Source organism: Anabrus simplex, chromosome 1 (assembly GCF_040414725.1).
Source record: "Anabrus simplex isolate iqAnaSimp1 chromosome 1, ASM4041472v1, whole genome shotgun sequence".
In the NCBI taxonomy this organism is placed as follows: Eukaryota; Metazoa; Arthropoda; class Insecta; order Orthoptera; family Tettigoniidae; genus Anabrus; species Anabrus simplex.
In genome coordinates this window covers 1,148,615,629-1,148,634,535 of record NC_090265.1, presented here as the reverse complement: position 1 = coordinate 1,148,634,535, position 18,907 = coordinate 1,148,615,629, and the positions used below count along the sequence as shown (strand labels likewise).

At 39.4% G+C, this 18,907-nt stretch overlaps 1 protein-coding gene across 5 annotated transcripts in view; it reads right to left on the bottom strand.

Annotated features, from left to right (window-relative positions):
- Positions 1-18,907, bottom strand: part of Sardh (Sarcosine dehydrogenase) — a 282,041-nt gene that overhangs the window by 44,612 nt on the left and 218,522 nt on the right. For all 5 annotated transcript variants that reach the window (XM_067137412.2, XM_067137411.2, XM_067137413.2 and 2 more), the window contains one exon: positions 11,437-11,599. In XM_067137412.2, coding sequence (XP_066993513.2) covers positions 11,437-11,599 — 163 coding nt within the window. The remainder of the gene's footprint in view (positions 1-11,436; positions 11,600-18,907) is intronic.

Here is an 18,907-nt window from a genome sequence, read left to right as displayed (position 1 = left end):
TCCCTCATGACAAGAAAATGTAAGTAATATTGTGTTTGCATATATATTCTTCCAGTTACAGAGATATTTTTATAGTACTTCATAATCTTCTGACCTGCTCGACCCATATTTTAACTGGCTTAAAATATAATATACATATGTTATTGTATAGTGCAGCAGTTAACCTTCAATACCGATGTGTTGTTGTAAGTGTGATCTGTGGGTTTGATTTAATTCAGAAAAATACATATGCATATGAGTGTGGCTGGTTGTGTTCCAAGTTACCGCATTTGGAATGCCGTAATGAGTTGTCAAGCACTGAAGAAAATATGGATGATTTAAGAAATGTACATATTTTGTTGAAAAATATGATGATACAAATTTGCTTTACACTAATGTAATGGCATTATGGCAAGTATTGCTTATAGGGAAAGTTTGAATGTTTTTGAGGCTAAATTTATAGATTTTCTTTCTGTTAGTAGGCTTCGAGTTAAAAGGAAAATTGTCCAGCTCTTAAATGTAAATTCATTGAATCATGTTGTAAGGAATGTGCGGATATTTTTGTTGACAAGTGTTTTAATATGATGATACAATGCTTTTAAATGAGAAAAATGAAAAATCTAGCCGTGAACGTTCAGGCAGAATTCTAAAGCTAAAAAAGTAATGCATAAATGAAAGGTCAAGCCCTTTCACAACAGTCCATATTACATCTTGATTATATGTCTAATTTCAGTCTTTAAATAATAACCTGTTCAATAATTCTTAATTCATTTATCCAGAATTGCTTTAGCAACTTTGAAGTTAATATCTTAGTAACACTTTCTTTCTAGATGTTATTTATCCATTTCTATAAAATACATTTCCATTGATATTTGAATTTAGCGTGAATTTTCAGGTCAAGCCACTAGGAATGCCACTTGCGACTTGTCTCCCATTTTAACAAGGCTAAATCCGGAAGTGTCGTGTATTGTCTCTACTGTATTTGCTTAAACTGTTTTCTGCAATTCGCATTCCCTTTCCAGTTAACATTTGGCAAGTTCAGATCACCTGCTACAATAATGTTCCTTTCTGTGTCATTCCCCACATAGCTGATTACCTTATCAAACAATTCATCATCAATGTCAGCGCCAGCCTTGCCAGGTCTGTACACCCCAAAAACATCAAGTTGCCAACTGTCTTTAGAGCTGAGTCGTACACTAAGAATTTCATGTTTTTCATCCGTAACTTTTCGCTGATTAAAAATTCTTCTTCTACAAGTATAAATACGCCCCTCATATCGTTCTTAACCTGTCTCTACGATAAACACTCCAGTTCCATGAGAAAATTTCTGCATCCGTAATACCACTTCTCAGTCAGGATTCAGTTCTTATTACAATATCTGGTAAATATAATTATATCTACCTAATTACTTAATTCCATCTCTTTACAATACTTCTACAGTTCAACACTAACAATTTTATGTTATCCTTACTTGACTTCATGCTTCCTACACTGTCATCACTGCTCCCTGGTTTACTCTGTTTCCCTGAATGTACCTCCCTATAACTCCTGTAAACAAACCTTCTAACTTATATACATCACTGCAGTTCAAGTGAAGGCCATCTGAGTGTAGATCCTTATCTCCTACCCACCCATTAGAATCTATAAATCTTCCCTGATGCCTGAAAACTTACTTCTTCCTCCCTTTTCTCCCTTTCACTACCCCGTTCCACCTCCCTCTTCCTATCTCTACTGTACGTTGCCCTTTCCTACCAGTTCATTTCCTCTTGCCCTGCCCCTCCTCTATAACACTTCCCCGATCTCCATATTCCGTTTCCTCTCTGCTGATTTACCTTATCTATCTGGTAGAACTTTCTTGAAAATCTGAAGGATTTTTAACTTTTCCATACCACTCAACATCAAGTGATCCACAAGGTTTAATTCCAGGGCCCTTTCTATTTACACTTAAGAAAATGGAAATTGCAACACCATGAAGGCATTGGTCGTTTGTGTTGATTTTCAAGATATGGAACCATGCCATGTAGGTATGTAAACGATCAAAGTTTCAGACCCATTGGATTGTTGCTACAGGTCTCCCCACGTGATTGGTCGTGCAGGAATCAACTCCAGTATACGGACTCTGGTGTAGTGTAGGTGACTTGCAGTCTGTGCAGTGAAGTGTTCCCCATCAAACGTGCCTCGACGACAGAGAAGAGAACGGTATCAACAACCGTCGCTGTTTGAGAGGGCTGGGATAATTGGGCTGTGTGAGGCTGGATTATCGCTAAGGACTGTCACTGCACGTGTTGGCCGACAGGCATCTATGGTACAACGTGTATGGCAGCAGTGGTCAAATGAAGGTACTCACACTCGTAGACCTGGCACAGGCCCAGCGCGACAGACAACTGTGAGAGAGGATCGCCGCATCATTCGGATGGCCCGGATGGAAACCCATGCAACAGTAGCGCAAATTCGAGCAGCTGTGGCACCCCACGTTACACAACAAACAGTAGGTTATCGCCTGCGTACAGCTGGCTTACGAGCCCGTGTCCCTGCAGAAGGTGTTCCATTGACCCCACAGCAGCGACGGGTAAGGCTGGCCTGGTGTCGAGAAAGATCGACGTCGGTCGACGAATGGCAAAGGGTCGTTTTTAGTGATGAATCGCGCTTCTGTCTTGTCCGCAGTGATCACCGGAATCGTGTGCACCGACGTACCGGGGAGAGGGGCCGCCCAGATTTTATTGTTGAGAGGCACACAGGGCCAACACCAAGCATTATGGTCTGGGGAGCTATTGGCTTTAATGTAAAATCACAATTAGTGCTTGTTGAGGGCACTATGACTGCTCGACAGTACATTGATAGGGTACTCAATCCAGTGGTTGTCCCTAGAATGGCGAACATTGCTAATGGGATGTTTCAGCAGGACAATGCCCGGGTTCACATTGCACACATCTCCAGAGAAGCTCTCCACGACATCACAACCTTAGAATGGTCCGCCAGATCCCCGGACCTCAGTCCTATTGAGCATGTGTGGGACATGATGGGTCGACAACTGGCCAACCGTCCTCAGCCACCCACAACTCTGGAACAACTGACCCATGCAGTGCAGCAAGCATGAGCCACAATTCCTCAGGAAGCGATCCAGGGCCTTATTGACTCCATGCCTCGATGAATTCATCAATGTATTGCAGCTCATGGTGGGCACATCCTGTATTGATTCTTGTCCAAACTTGCGGTCAGAGGGACCTGAAAATGTAATCATCGAATCACAACCAAACACTCGTCCTGCATGTTCAATTGCAGCAATGTAGCACCACTCCTTCTGGGTGTTGCAATTTCCCTTTTTTCAGTGTATTTTGGTGATTAATGATTTGTCTTCTATTTTTCAGTTGAGCAAGTGTCTGTTATTTGCAGATGACTTAAAAATCTATAAGGCAATAGAGTCTGAAAATGACTGCAAACTTTTGGAATCAGATGCCCTTCGTATGAGTGCGTGGTGTAAGAAGTGGATGTTGCAGGTCAATGTTTCGAAGGGCAATGTAATCAGCTTCACTTGTAAGAAATCCCCTGTCGAGTATAATTATGCTTTCAATGGTGTACATTTAAACCATGTAGATATGATCAATGAATTACGTATCCTGTTAAGCAATGCAAATGGCCAATCCTTCCAGGACCATATTGATTATATAACAAGGAAACAGATGAAAGTGTAATGGACTAGTATAACTTGGAAATAATTCTCTAACTCATGGGTAAATAATTGAAATATCGAGCTCAATAAGAATAGTAGGTAATAATAATAATAATAATAATAATAATAATAATAATAATAATAATAATAATAATAATAATAATAATAATAATAATAATAATAATAATAAAATGATTAATTTGCATAGTTATGTACAGACTTTATTTGGTATAAATTGCGATCATATTATTTGTGAGGTTATGTCATGAAACATCTGCTGTATGTATATTAATATGAGTTTATTTAATGTACTTGTAAGAACACATAATATAATATAAATTAATTATTATTATAATTAATGCATATTTATTATTATTATTATTATTATTATTATTATTATTATTATTATTATTATTATTATTATTATTATTATTATTATTATTATTATTATTATTATTGCTTGTGAGCTGTGGCTATGAAGTTGTTTAGTTTAGTTGTTTGCATCTATTAGTATTAGTATTATTATTTGCATAGTTATGTACAGACCTTTATTTGGTATAAATCATTATCATATTATATGTGAGGTTATGTCATGAAACATCTGCTGTATGTATATTAATATGAGTTTATTTAATGTATGAACACATAACTAATATTATACATAACACTATGCAACAAATTTTAAGGCCAAAAACTTTTTTCAAAAATGTGGGCGTTCTTTATGTATTTCGACCTCCTGAATTTGAAAATGATACTGAAAACATCGTATCACCCAAAGTTTTTGTACAAATCACATAAATTTGTAATTAATGGTAATGCAATTTAATGGTATTATAATAATATTCTGACTGATATTCTGAGCTTCATATGTGGTTTCAGTGTTTATTATAATAGACATGAAAACACCATATGAAGCTCAGAAGCAGTACATCGCTTTCAACTGTTCAACACTTGTGCTCCTAGTGGCATGCAGCGAACTGTCATGATGCAAATGACGCTGCCTTTCCGTCACTGTGTTGTGTTTGTGGAAGGAAGTACGTGTTAGTCTTAGTGCAGAATGTCTACCCGAGGTTGTGTAAACTCTCCTAACAAGTTTTTCACTTGTGGTGAAAAAGGACCAAAGGACCAAAGAAACATTACTACTTTCATGAAAAAGGTCTACCATGCCTATTTCGGAATGAAACTCGGCGACATCGATAAACCATAGGCTCCACAGATCGTGTGCATTGTGTGTGTGTGTAGAAGATTTACGATGGTGGGTGGCAGGAAAGAAGAAGTCATTATGATATGGCATCCCTATGGTCTGGCGAGAGCAACAGGATCATACCGACGACTGCTACTTCTGCTCTTGTAAGGTAACTTGTTTCAACAAGAAAAAAAAAGGAGACTATTGAGTATCCGAACAACATTCGCTCAGCTATTCGTCCTATTCCACATGGCCTGGAGGTACCTATACCACAGCCTCTGCAGACATTAGATAAGGATGACAGTGATGACATGAATGCCGTGCAGGAGACGGATGATACTGACTTTGAAGAAGGCACAGATGAGGCCCCTCTTCTGTTCACTCAGCCAGATCTAAATGATTTAGTCCGTGAACTGGGACTGTCAAAGGATAAAGCAGAGCTCCTAGGGTCAAGACTGCATGAAAGACATTTCTTAGCACCCGGAACGCCCGTTACATTTTATAGAAAAAGGGACTTGATATTCACGCAATATTTTCCTCAAAATGACGTGTTAGTGTACTGCAGTGATGTAGAAGGTTTGATGGGTCAATTCAACATTCCGTGCGCACCCGGTGACTGAAGACTGTTCATTGATTCATCTAAAAGAAGCCTGAAGGCAGTTCTGCTGCACAATGGTAACATATGTGCCTCAATACCTGTCAGCCATTCTGTGCACCTGAAGGAAACATACGACAACGTGAAGGTGCTTCTTACTACCATTCATTATGAGAATCACAATTGGATGGTGTGTGGCAATTTGAAAGTGCTTCTAGGGCAACAGACCGGATATACCAAGTTTCCTTGTTTCATCTGTGAATGAGACAGTCGTGCTCATGACAAACATTGGGAGCAAAAGCAGTGGCTCCGAAGGTTGGAATTAGTTCCAGGAGACAAAAATATCAAGTATGACCCTCTAGTGGAAAGAGACAGAATACTCTTGCCACCTATGCACCTCAAACTGGGCATAATGAAGCAGTTTGTCGAAGCATTACCTAGGTGTGGCAACTGTTTCAAATATTTATGTAACACGTTCCCCAACCTGTCAGATGCTAAGCTGAAGGAGGGTGTGTTCAATGGTCCCGATATTCGGAAAGTAATGCTAGATGAAGATTTACTTCATTCAATGAATGCCGTTGAGTGACAAGCCTGGACTGCCTTTAAGTGTGTGGTTCAAAACTTCCTGGGAAACAATCACAGCCCAGAGTATGTCGACATAGTGGAGAACATGCTGACGAAGTTGAAAATCCTGGGATGCTCAATGAGTTTGAAGTTACATTTTTTACATTCTCACCTTGACTTTTTTCCTCCAAACCTGGGTGCTGTAAGTGAGAAACAGGGTGAAAGGTTCCATCAGGATATAAAGGACATGGAACAACGATACCAGGGAACTTGGGATGTTCAGATGATGGGCAACTACTGCTGGATGCTCCACCATGAGCACACAGAAATGTCCCATAAAAGGAAAAGCAGGGGCCACACAATGACAACTAAGAAAGAATGGAATGAATTACGTTTGTGCATATTTTTACCACATTCTCTGTATGCATCTGTTCACTGTGTGCATATTTCAATATGTTGTTGGTTTAAACTTGTATTCTATATATATATATATATATATATATGTACTACTTCAATATGTGATATCATTATTAACAAAGTATACGTTTTGTGTCAAAACTGTGGTGATATTATATTTTCAGTGTCATTTTTGAATTCAGGAGGCAGAAATACACAAAGTACACCTACTTTTGTGAAAAAAGTTTTTTCCCTGTTGCATAGTGAATATATATATGTATATATGATGTATAAATCCAATGCAATGTTGTGCATGAACAACATATCTTTTGTGCTAGAGAGTTACAGAAAATTCTATTAATTGTAAATAGGTTATTGGGGACTCTCGAAATTACGAGAAAATATGTTGTGTCATATTCTTCTAGAAATCTGACCAGGCAATGTATATAAAGAGGCAGTCTTGGTAGTTAAGTGGAGTTGTTGTCTGGCTCCATGGCTAAATGGTTAGCGTGCTGGTCTTTGGTCACAGGGGTCCTGGGTTCGATTCCCGGCAAGGTGGGGAATTTTAACCAGCATTGGTTAATTTCTCTGGCATGGGGGCTGGATGTATGTGTCATCTTCATCATCATTTCATCCTCATAATGACGTGCAGGTCGCCTAAGGGAGTCAAATCAAAAGACCTGCATCTGGCGAGCCGAACATGTCCTCGGACACTCCTGGCACTAAAAGCCATATGCCATTTCATTTTAGTGGAGTTGTTTAACAAGAGTTGTGAGAGCAAGTCATTAATTGAGTATGTGAATTCATGTTTTGATTCTGTTGACATGACCGGGCGAGTTGGCCGTGCGGTTAGGGTCGCACAGCTGTGAGCTTGCATCCGGGAAATAGTGGGTTTGAACCCCGCTGTCGTCAGCCCTAAAGATGGTTTTCCATGGTTTCCCATTTTCACACCAGGCAAGCTCCTCACGCACACACACAGAACTCAGTCAGTTGACAACACAGCGTAAGGGAGGATGCTAAATACAACACGACCGATTACGAGGTAAACAATTTCATACATCCTTATATACCTCACCGACACACATTCTTACAAGGTTTTCTCCTTTAAAATATCTCCCTCCTTACTTAATTTCTTCTTGTTTCAGACTCAGTTTAACAGTCTAGCTCAACTTCAACTACGGTTGTTTCAAAAGTCCCCCCCACAAACATATTTTAAGAAAATCTTTTATATTCTCAATTTTATTTTCAAAATCAACAAGCATACACATCTCCAGCATAAAGAAGACCCCTTACGCCGATTTTATTCGTTACTTGGACATTGACTTGTTGGAAATTTTAACCCAGCATGAATGAACATTTTATTTCATCACCATAATCATTACATGTGTTTTAATTGTCCTGCCATTTTTTGTCAATTCTTTTAGCTAAAGATGTTCCATAATTGGAACGAAACATGTTCTATTTTGTATATACCTAGAGATTAAGTTGAATTATGTCATGTAAACAATAAACTAGCTATAGGAAATTGACAAGTATTGGAAGGTGGGAACCTCCTTATAACTTAACCTTAGTTAGTAGTACAGTCTTTGTACAACATCTGAATTTTCCTTACCAGTCCTTCAGGCACATTTCTTTTCCTCAGGTACTCCCAGATCTCATCTCTTATAACACTATCATAGGCCTTTTCTATATCCAGGAATACAATGACCAGGTTCTTGCCTTTCTCCCAATACTTTTCCATCAGCATTCAGGTGCTAAAAATTAGATCCATTGTTGATCCGTTACTTCTGAATCCATTTTGCTCCTCCTCTAACTGTGGTTCAATGATGGTTCTCAATCTCCTTTCTATGATCTTCTCTAGAATTTTTAGCCAATGAGACATCAGTGTTATTCCTCTATAGTTGGTGGGTTTCCATATGCTGCCTTTCTTAAACAGGGGAATTATAATGCCCTTGTTCCAATCTGCAGGTATTTTATTGCCTGTCCATACGGCATTTAGTACTCTGTGCAGCCACTGTATACCCTGGATGCCTGCTGCCGTTATCATGTCCGCATTCACTTCATATGCACCTGAAGATTTTCCTTTAGGCATAGATTTTAAGGCTGTCTATGTTTCTGTCCAGATGATGAGAGGTTCCCCATTGTAGGCTTGGATTTCCGGTTCTGTATTTTGTTCTTGAACTGGTCTAATCAGCAGGTGGTCGAAATGATTCTTCAGGACGTCTCTCATGTCACTTTCTGTCCTAACCATATTTCCATTTTCTTCTTCAAGTGCCTTTATGGTATTCATTGGCTTCCTTTTACCTCTGATAACACTATACAGTTTCTTATTGCCTCTGCTGTCTTCCTCCAGTTTCTAAGTGAATATATTCCATGCCTTGGTCTTTTCTTCTGTAACTGTTCTTTTAACATCCAGTTTCTTGTTTCGGTATAATTGTTCGAGGTTTCTGATCTTTGCCTCATCTATAGTAAGATCTGGTTTGGTCTTCTCCCGATCCCTTTCTTTCCACAAGAGATGCTTTCATTCTATCAAGGTGTTTCCTTCTCCCTTGTTTTCATACTTGTCTTTCCACAAACTTCAGTTGCTTCCTTAACCAATGTGTCCCTTATTCTGGCCCATTCTGCCTCTCCAGTTTTCCTTTCATCTCTTGGTAACAGGTTTTTTTCCGATTCTGGACTCAGTTATCTGTTTTCTGGAGTTCCCATACTTTGATTTTTGGTATTTTCCTGTTCTGTACTTTTGGCACATAGAAGTTTCTCAGGTCTGCTACTAATAAACGGTGGTCACTGTCAAGACTCTCGCTGGGTATTACTTTGACATCTGTTACCATTTTTCTCCTTTCTTCATCTGAGATGACATAATCAATTACAGTCTTTTGTAGTCCATCCCAACTGTATCATGTTATGGCTATGTCTCTTCTTGAACCAACTATTTTTCACCACCAACCCATTCCTCATACAGAAGTCAAGGAGATGTTCACCTTCTATATTTCTTCCACCATATCCATTAGGTCCCATTACGTTTTCATATCCTGTTCTATCTGTCCCAATCTGTGCATTCAGCTCTCCTATAATGATTACTCTCTCTTTACTAATAACCTTTTCCAAATCATCAAGAAACTGGTTCTTATTCTCTTGACAACAACCAGTTTGAGGTGCATACACCTGACCAAAGTTAGTTTTTCTTTCCCTAAATGCACAGTCACGTTTATTATTCTCTCACTAACACACTGAATGTCAGTGACTCCTTCTAGATCTTTACTCATGATGAAACCAACACCATTCCTCATCTCTTTGTCATTTCCATGCCAATACAGTGTATACTGCTTAATTTCGTCATTCCTTTTCTTCTCCATTTGGTTTCACTCAGCCCCAGTATCATTAATTTCCTCCTTTCCATGAGGTCCACTAGTCTTCACATTTTCCTGTGAGACTGAGTAAGTTGATGGTCCCAATCCGTGTTATTCTCTGCCAGGATTTTTGCACTTTTGCAAGATCCCATCTATCATCAGGCCATAAACCATCGTCCCTGACATGAGTCTGCTCATGCTGGTGTCTTAATTTAGTTGATAAATGAGTTCTGAGGCTCTTATGTGTTTTGAAAGCAACTACAAAATAAACTCTTTTACTGGCTTCCTCCAGGAGTTTTGCATTTTTGCAAGATCCCATCTATCATCAGGTCATAAACCACCGTCCCTGACATGAGTCTGCTCATGCTGGTGTCTTAATTTAGTTGATAAATGAGTTCTGAGGCAACTACAAAATAAACTCTTTTACTGGCTTGCTAGGTCTAATGTAATTGAGGATTTTCTTTCGGGGTTTACTCCCTTAGCCTTTGAGAATCCCTCCTCATCCCACAAGGCAGTGGGTTCCATCTGTACTACCCCCAGAGGAATGGGTTGCCTCCTCTGCCAGCTTCACCGTACCGAATCATATTCTCCTCTTTTGCTGCCGTTGAGATCTTCACTCGTTACCCTGAGCTGGGACCCTTTACCACATGTTACACACTGGGTCAGTGTGCTCTGGGACTCACATAGGCAGGGGCGCCACTCCCTGGACAGGGCTGCCTCTAAGAGGGTCCCTGCCTGTTACCTGTTCTGTTCTTCATTACAAGTCTAATTATCTCCCTCAAACTTGCTATCTTTTCACTTATCCTCCTTAGTTTCCCCTAATATCCACAGTCCTTCTCTCAGCCGTTCTTTTCTCCTTCAAAGAAATGTGAAATAATATGGAAATGTCAATAGAAGTAAAACAGGGTATTATTTTTGTAACACACTGTAATCTGACCATTGGAATCTGACCTTCCAATTAGAAGATCTTGCAAGCATTCAACAGTATTTAACTCCATAATCATAAATGAAGTACCATTTTAATACCTGTCCAGATTTTGAAGAATGGACATTATTCAAGAACTCAGTACAGCAATTATAGGAAATAATCCTATTATTCCTTCATAGAATTTCATTGGCACTGGAGCTATATCTGTTTGACATATTCCTTAATAACCAAGCAAATATAGATAGTTAAGGCAACTATAAGAAGGGCTATATCTTGTATCCAACAGTGCAATAAAAAACTTGCTTCAACCATCCATATGGCGGGAACTAGAAGAAAAAGATCACTAACCAACCAAACCTCCTTATTATAAAGAATAGTATCAACTGAAAGAAATGTAAGTAGTCGGTCTGATCATCAGTGCACATGGCACTATAATATCAAGATTCACTTATTATCTACTGTGATTTTTGGGTACTCCAACACCTAGATGAAGATTTATATGGCTGCCCCTTCACAATTTCTTCTTCTTCTCTCCCATGTTTTTTGAACACTTAACTTGCAGTATGATTTTCATAGTTTTTGTAAGTTTTAGAAGCAATTTTTGAGGTCCTACATTGTAGTCAGCTGTTTAGACTTCTAAATATAGAAGTCTGGTCAGTTCTTACTGGCTAGATGGTTTGTAACAGAATAATTAAAAGGAAGAACACATAAATATACAAATATAATAAGAAATACTTCTACAAGTGGCAAAAGGACCAGATGACTCACTCTTGGAGTTGGAAGAAGGTCAACTTCTTGCGCACACCCCTGCGTCTGGCAGCTTCAAGAGCTCCCTTGCCTAGAAAATCACCTTCTTCACGGCAAGTGAAATCCAGCCCACTCTCAATGGGCAGGTCGTCCGTTCGCAGATCAGAATTCCACAAATGATAACCTAGAAAACAGACATTTTCTGATTATTGTGAAAATTCATTATATCTGTAGACTGTAAACAGAGTGGTGCAAGAAGTCAAGACAACTCATATACTAGTAAAATTAGATCCCTGTATCACTCAGGTTTAGGGATAGCATATGTATCATACACAGATGAGCAAATGAATTAGAGAAAGCTACCATTTTGGCAAAATGATGTGGTCGGTCCAGCGAATATGGTATTGCACGTGACTGCAATGTCATTGGTCCTCATACACGCTGTGCGAATAACAGTTGAACAGAGGATGGACAACGCACAAGACCTCAGTGCATTTGATCACAGCCAGATAGAAGGTGCCAGATATATGGTCCATTCCAAAAGGCATGTAGGCACTGGGCTCTCCACAGGCCACCGCATAAAAAGTATAATGTGAGTACATGGGTTTGGGGAAACCACTGGCACTAGGATCAACTGGCGTCGTGTACAACGTGTTGATGACAAGAGGTCACCATCAGTGAACTTGGATGGTACAAGGTGATAGAGGAGCCACAGTGCAGCAGAACATTTGTGAATTCAATACTGGACTACAAAGAAGTAGTACAACGGGTACAGAAGTTACTGTCTCACTTGAGTACCTCTGCTTACAAGATACAAAGACTGACATGGGCAAGAGAACATCACCATTGGACTCTCAATGCATGAAAAAAGGTCACCTGGACAGATGATCTGAGGTACTAATTGATACAAGCCAATTGAATTGAACTGAATTCAATCTCTTGATGATTTTCCTGCCACTGAGTCTGATATATATATATTTTTTTGCTAGTTGCTTTGCGTCGCACCAACACAGATAGGTCTTATGGTGACTATGGGATAGAAAAGGCCTATGAGTTGGAAGGAAGTGGCCATGGCATTAATTAAGGTACAGCCTCAGCATTTGCCTGGTGTGAAAATGGGAAACCAAAGAAAATCATTTTCAGGGCTGCCGACAGTGGGATTCAAACCCACTATCTCCCGGATGCAAGCTCTCAGCCGCACACCCCTAACCGCACGGCTCTGTTGCTGATAAGCCTCTTTATATAACATCTTCGTATTATAAGATACAGCTTTAACAACACTCTAACTAAATCAAGTGCATCGACAAGAACATGAGACAATGCATCGCTCTTGCCAATAAGATAGTTCACTGGGCGAGTGCGGTGAGCTTGCATCCAGGAGATAGTGGGTTTGAACTCCACCATCAGCAGCCCTGAAGATGGTTTTCCACAGTTTCCCATTTTCACACCAGGCAAATGCTGGGGCTGTACCTTAATTAAGGCCACGGCCACTTCCTTCCCACTCCTAGGCCTTCCCTATCGCATTGTCGCCATAAGACCTATCTGTATCCGTGCAACGTAAAGCCAATTTTTAAGTGGGATGAAATGGGACCCCATGTATCTCTGTGAATGTCCCCTACCAGAGAATGACAGAGGAACCTACTGTCAGATTATGTATGTCCATTTGTTTCCCTTCAGCACCCTACAGGAGACTTATACCTAGTAAGACAGTACACTGGCCCATCACTCTCAAACTGCGGCCAATTGGTCTGATGAACACTGCATGCTCATGAGAATGCTTGTCTGGCACCAAAAGTTCTCTGACAACAATCCTATTTTGCTTGTCTGAAATGTTGTCAAGAAGGACGTGGGTGCCCTGGACCCGGCTCCAAGCTTTTTTTAATTTTTTTTTTTTTTTTTTTTTTTTTTTTTTACAAGTTTTGCTTACCATCGCATCGACACAGGTAGGTCTTATGATGATGATGATGATGGGATAGGAAAGGGCTAGGAGTGGAAGGAAGTGGCTGTGGCCTTAATTAAGGTACAACCCCAGCATTAGCCCAGTGTGAAAACAGTAAACCACGGAAAACGATATTCAGGGCCGCCGAAGGCGGGGTTCGAACCCACTATCTCCTGAATACTGGATACTGGACATGCTTAAGGGGAGGTGGTACACCAATAAGGGGCAAATATATATATAAATTTTTTTAAATGCATTTTAGTGATTTGAATTATAATAAATTAGATTTCAGTAGTTATGTCGATGAAATTTGTTTCTAATGGCTCACATCACACCTAAATGTCAAGTTGTCACTTGAAGTTACGCTTACCTAGTCGACAAGGTACGCATATTTTTGAAAAAAGTCTGTAATTTCAAACTTCGCAGTATAGCAGTGCGATCTGGTGGCACATCTTTGTTTCTACGGTGTGTAGCAACTGTTTCTGCTCGTCAATTGTTTGACTGGCCATGTTTGGAGTTGTTTACTGAAACCACATGTGTTAGTTTGTTTCAGTAGTGAATCAAACATATTTTTAGAATGCCTCGTTCTAATAACATTTTTAAGAAATGCACTGGAATATGCGGAAGAAAAGAACGTGGACCAACATGTGAAATAGTTGATAATCAGGAGGCCGGTAGTGAAATGATGCAGTTTTGACATATAATGAGGGGTGTGCAGGCCGAATGAGAGTAGTGAGGGCTTTAAGCATTGAACCCGGTCAAACATGCACAAATTTGCAATGCAGTTGATAACCTAAGGATAAAAAAAAATAAAATCAGACATACACGCCCAGGTGGTAACCACAAAGCTACAGAGAAAGGTGATAAGATCATGTGAAGATTCTGAAATTGACCCAGATGATCCAGCTTATTGGCGAAGTGCACTGAGGTATCATTCATGTTTGTTTCAATTTATCTCAAAACACATTTTTTAAACTTTATGTTCCTTTTTCGTTAGAACCACTAAAGTTAGGAACATGAAACTTGCACTACATCATTTCTTGTGGTCGAAAGTGTACTGAGTTAATATAATACTTCTATCTTTTATATTTTCAAAATTATGGTTATTCAAATTATTATTTTTTACAGGAAAATAGACCTCTAAGGAAATAACATTCAAAAATTTACTTATGGGTTAATATTTATAAACGCAAACTTAAAGTGTACACAAAGTTTCATTATTTAAGTGTGGTAAATCCTATTAACTTCTATTCAATGGTCTTTGAGAAAAAGGAACATGAATTTGGCAAATTTAACATTGTGAAGATAGGGTGTACCACCTCTCCTTAAGCGATTGCAGCTATCGAGCTCGGTCAAAGGGCTCCGAGCTATCTTCATGCATTATGAGAGGTTGTGCAACGGTCATGATCAGTATGGCGTCTTGTGGAGTCTATTCCACACCAAACTGGTGAAGGCGGGTACTACATGCTACTAACCAGATATCACACTGGTTGAAAAAGGGTGTGTGATGCGAATATATGAACTCACCAAGAGAGTTCACTTAGCCTCTCACACTTCAATTCTCCAAATCCTACCTACCTGTGGTGCCCCTGTTAAGCTAAGCAACCCTGTAGAAGGTTGGGTTTTCAATCCCAGTGGGAAACTGAGTCAGTGAGCCAACAGGATTGGAGGACAGTGGAATGCAACGGGAAACCACCACTGCAATTTTCCCAAGAAAACCCCATGGCTTTGCTGAGTTCAAAATATTCTGGAGTTTCAAGTTCCCCAGTCGGATCTCCAGGGGGGGGGGGAACTAGGTTGAGAGAAGTCTCAAGAAATGTGTGATGCTGCAAAGAACAGTATTGTTTAGGAACTTGGAATGTAAGATCCATGTATCAAGGAAAGCTGGGCATAGTCAAATGAGAAATGAAGAGAGTGGGCATCGATATATTGGGAATAAATGAATTGGGATGGACTGGTATGAGTAAATTTTCTACAGATGACTATATAGTGTACTATTCTGGATATGAAAACCAAAGGAAAAATGGAGTTGCCCATAGTTAGCAACAGAGTGTGTAACACTATAATGGGGTGCAATTTTAAAACCGATAGAATGATACCAATATAAATGGTCCGTTATTGGACAATATACATTTTCCAGCTAACTCATTCTTGGTTGCCAGCATTTCGCCCCCGTGTGCTAAGCTGGGCTCATCAGTTGGTACCTAGCACACCCACAAGACGCATGGCTAGTGCATACCGTGGAGGCCACTGCGTAGGCTAATTGTAGCCACCAGTAGTGCCAATGCACTATGAAAGACTTTGTCTCACTACCAAAAATTGATGTCTGCTTGGCCATCAGATGATATAGATGTTGATTCCCATAGGGAATCAGAAATATTTGTTCTGAATGAGTAAATTTGTAATACCAATATAAATAGTCCGTTATTGGGCATTATAAATTTCCAGCTAACTCATTCTTAGTTGCCAGCATTTGGCCCCCTTGTGCTACGCTGGGCTCATCAGTTGGAACCTAGCATACCCATGTGATTGAAAGGGGAACAATTAAAGGTACCGTACAACAATAAGTGCTACAAGAGCAGGAAAACATTATTGGCTCACATCCAGCGATGTGTTTTCCAGGTTGTGCAGGAAAAAACAATAGAGGCTAGTGAAATAAACAATCAACACTTGCAAAGCAATCCCAGTAACATACCCTATCTTAAAAATTTTTTAGAAGTGCTTCACTTTTATTAAATAGATAATTACACAATAATTACACATCATTTATTGAGTTGCATTTTTCATGCCACTCAGTGTAAGTCAACAGAGGTTTATTTCAGCATTTAACCAAATGACAGTTTTCATTTATATTAGAGCATAGTAGGGTAAAATAGTAATAATAATAATAATAATAATAATATGTCTACGCATTTAGCTTTGTTGGTAATCCCTCAGTAGTTCTTGTGAATTTCAAATTTTATTTGCAATTTTAATTTCTGTTTGTGCATAGTAATAACCTATTGTAATTAGGATACGTTGAATGTAGTTTAAAATGATTGTAATGTAGTTATTTTATTAGAAATTAATGCGCTTATTTTATTATTGTGAAATATTTGTGTAGTAGGAGAAAAACCTCTCCAGAAACTTAGCTCTTACTAGAATTCTGTTGTTATAATTAGGATAGGCTTAACAGCAGTTTAGAATTGTGTAATTCTTGTGTATTCTTTTCGATATTCAGTAATTAATAGCAGTTTTCATTCTGTTAGGGCATTGTAGGATAAAACTTTAATAATATAATACAACTAAGTAGTATTGTAGTGTAATTAGTATACTAAGTACCTTATTGTCGTGTGCTCTTCATGTACTATCATAGACAATATTTCTTTCCTCTGATTCTTTTTTTGCACAGAATAAGGATAATCTCCAGATAGAGGAGGTAAAAAAACTCGTGTCCTCATCCCAAGGCGGTGCAGCTCTTTTCAGGCACACCCCCATTGGAGGTGAGCTGCATGTACCATTTCAACCACATACCAGCCCTCCTGCCATTCTTAAATTTCTGGCAGTACCGGGAATCGAACCCGGGACCCTGAGGATGGCAGCTAATAACACTAACCGTTATGCTACAGAGGCAGACAAGGAAAGGCAAAAGTCAAAAATGACAGGCCAGTCAGTTTGACATGTGTTGCATGTTTGCTTTGGGAAAGCTTTTTTAAAAACTATATTAGACATGTTTGTGAAATTAATAACTGGTTCAACAGAAGGCATTTCAGGTTTAGGAAAGGTTATTTCACTGAAGCTCAACTTGTAGAATTCCAGCAAGATATAGCAGATATCTTGGATTCAGGAGGTCAAATAGACTGTATCACGATTGACCTATCTAAAGCATTTGATAGGGTATAAACCATGGAAGACTACTGGCAAAAATGTGTGCAATTGGACCAGACAAAAGAGTGACTAAAGGGGTGAGTGTATTAGAGAATTAGAATTAGAGTAGGTGAAGTATTATCTGTTCCTGTAATCATTAAGAGGGGAATTCCTCAAGGCAGTATTATTGGACCTTGTCCGGCTCCATGGCTAAATGGTTAGCGTGCTGGCCTTTGGTCACAGGGGTCCCGGGTTCAATTCCCGGCAGGATTGGGAATTTTAACCACCGTTGGTTAATTTCACTGGCACGGGGGCTCAGTGTAGTGTCGTCTTCATCATCATTTCATCCTCATCACGATGCGCAGGTCGCCTACGGGAGTCATATCAAAAGACCTGCATCTGGCGAGCCGAACTTGTCCTCGGACACTTCCGGCACTAAAAGCCATACGCCATTTCATTATTGGACCTTTATGTTTTCTTTTGCCTTTGCTGGTGGGACCTAGTGTTCACAGTGCACTATGTTTTCTGGTACAGGCTAGAGTAATTTTCTTACTTTCATTGACCTGTCTCAGTCTTATCCTAGGCTTTGACAATATGAAAGTGACTGAGGTATGAGTGATACTAGTAATGCCATTCCTTATGCAGCCAGTTGTTCACAGGGTCAGTTGATGCATGCATTTCAGTGGGCTTGGCAGACTGATATTTAATAGCAACTTCTGGTTCAGTGAGGAAAGAAACGGGAATCTAACTCACTCCTCATTTCCCTAGTATGCCTCTTCAGTGACAGCTGTTGAGGATCCAACCAGCCTTAGAGCTGAGGACCCAATTGCAACAGTCAAGTTTTAGGGAGGAAGGAGGTCTGAGATTGCTCTTGGTAAACTGTCAGAGTGTAGTAAATAAACAATTAAAATTCGGTACATTGATGGAATCTTATGAGACGGATGTGGTGATAGGAGTGGAATCGTGGTTGAGAGAAGGGGTGGGCAACAGAGAAGTATTTCCAGAAGGGTATACAGTCTATCGTAGAGACCGAGGAGATAAAAAGGGAGGAGGGGTATTTATTCTGGTGAAGGAAACTTATTGTTCGCATGAATGGTTTACTGATGAAAGGGATGAAATATTAGGGATAAAATTAGTTTGTGATAATATGAAGGAGGTGGGAATTATAGGAACATATAGGCCTGGAAGAGAGGAAAGAGACATGGAATTATTTGAGAAAATAATAGATTATACTCATAAAAACAATAATGATACGGTAATAATTGGGGGAGATCTAAACTTGCCTGAAGTTGAATGGAATGGAGCTGCAAGTGAAGCCCATTAACAGAAACTGGCAAATAAGTTAATTTGGGAGGGAGGATTTACACAAGTAGTACAAGAACCAACTCGTCTCAATAACTTGCTAGATGTATTCTTGGTTAAACCATGGGAAATTGTTGATAAAACTGAGGTAATTGAAGGAATAGGTGACCATAAGGCTGTAATAATGGATGTAGGACTTGTACCAAAAATGCTTAATAAGAGGGTCACAAAAGACAAGAAATTATACAGAAAAACTAAAGTTGATGAATTTGGGACTTACCTTAAATCACAATTCAGTTGTTGGATAAGTGAAGGGAATAATGTGGATACACTTTGGGCTAAATTTAAAGGAATCATTTGGGAAGGAGAGAAGAGATTTCTACCTGTTAAGAAGGGTAAAATGAC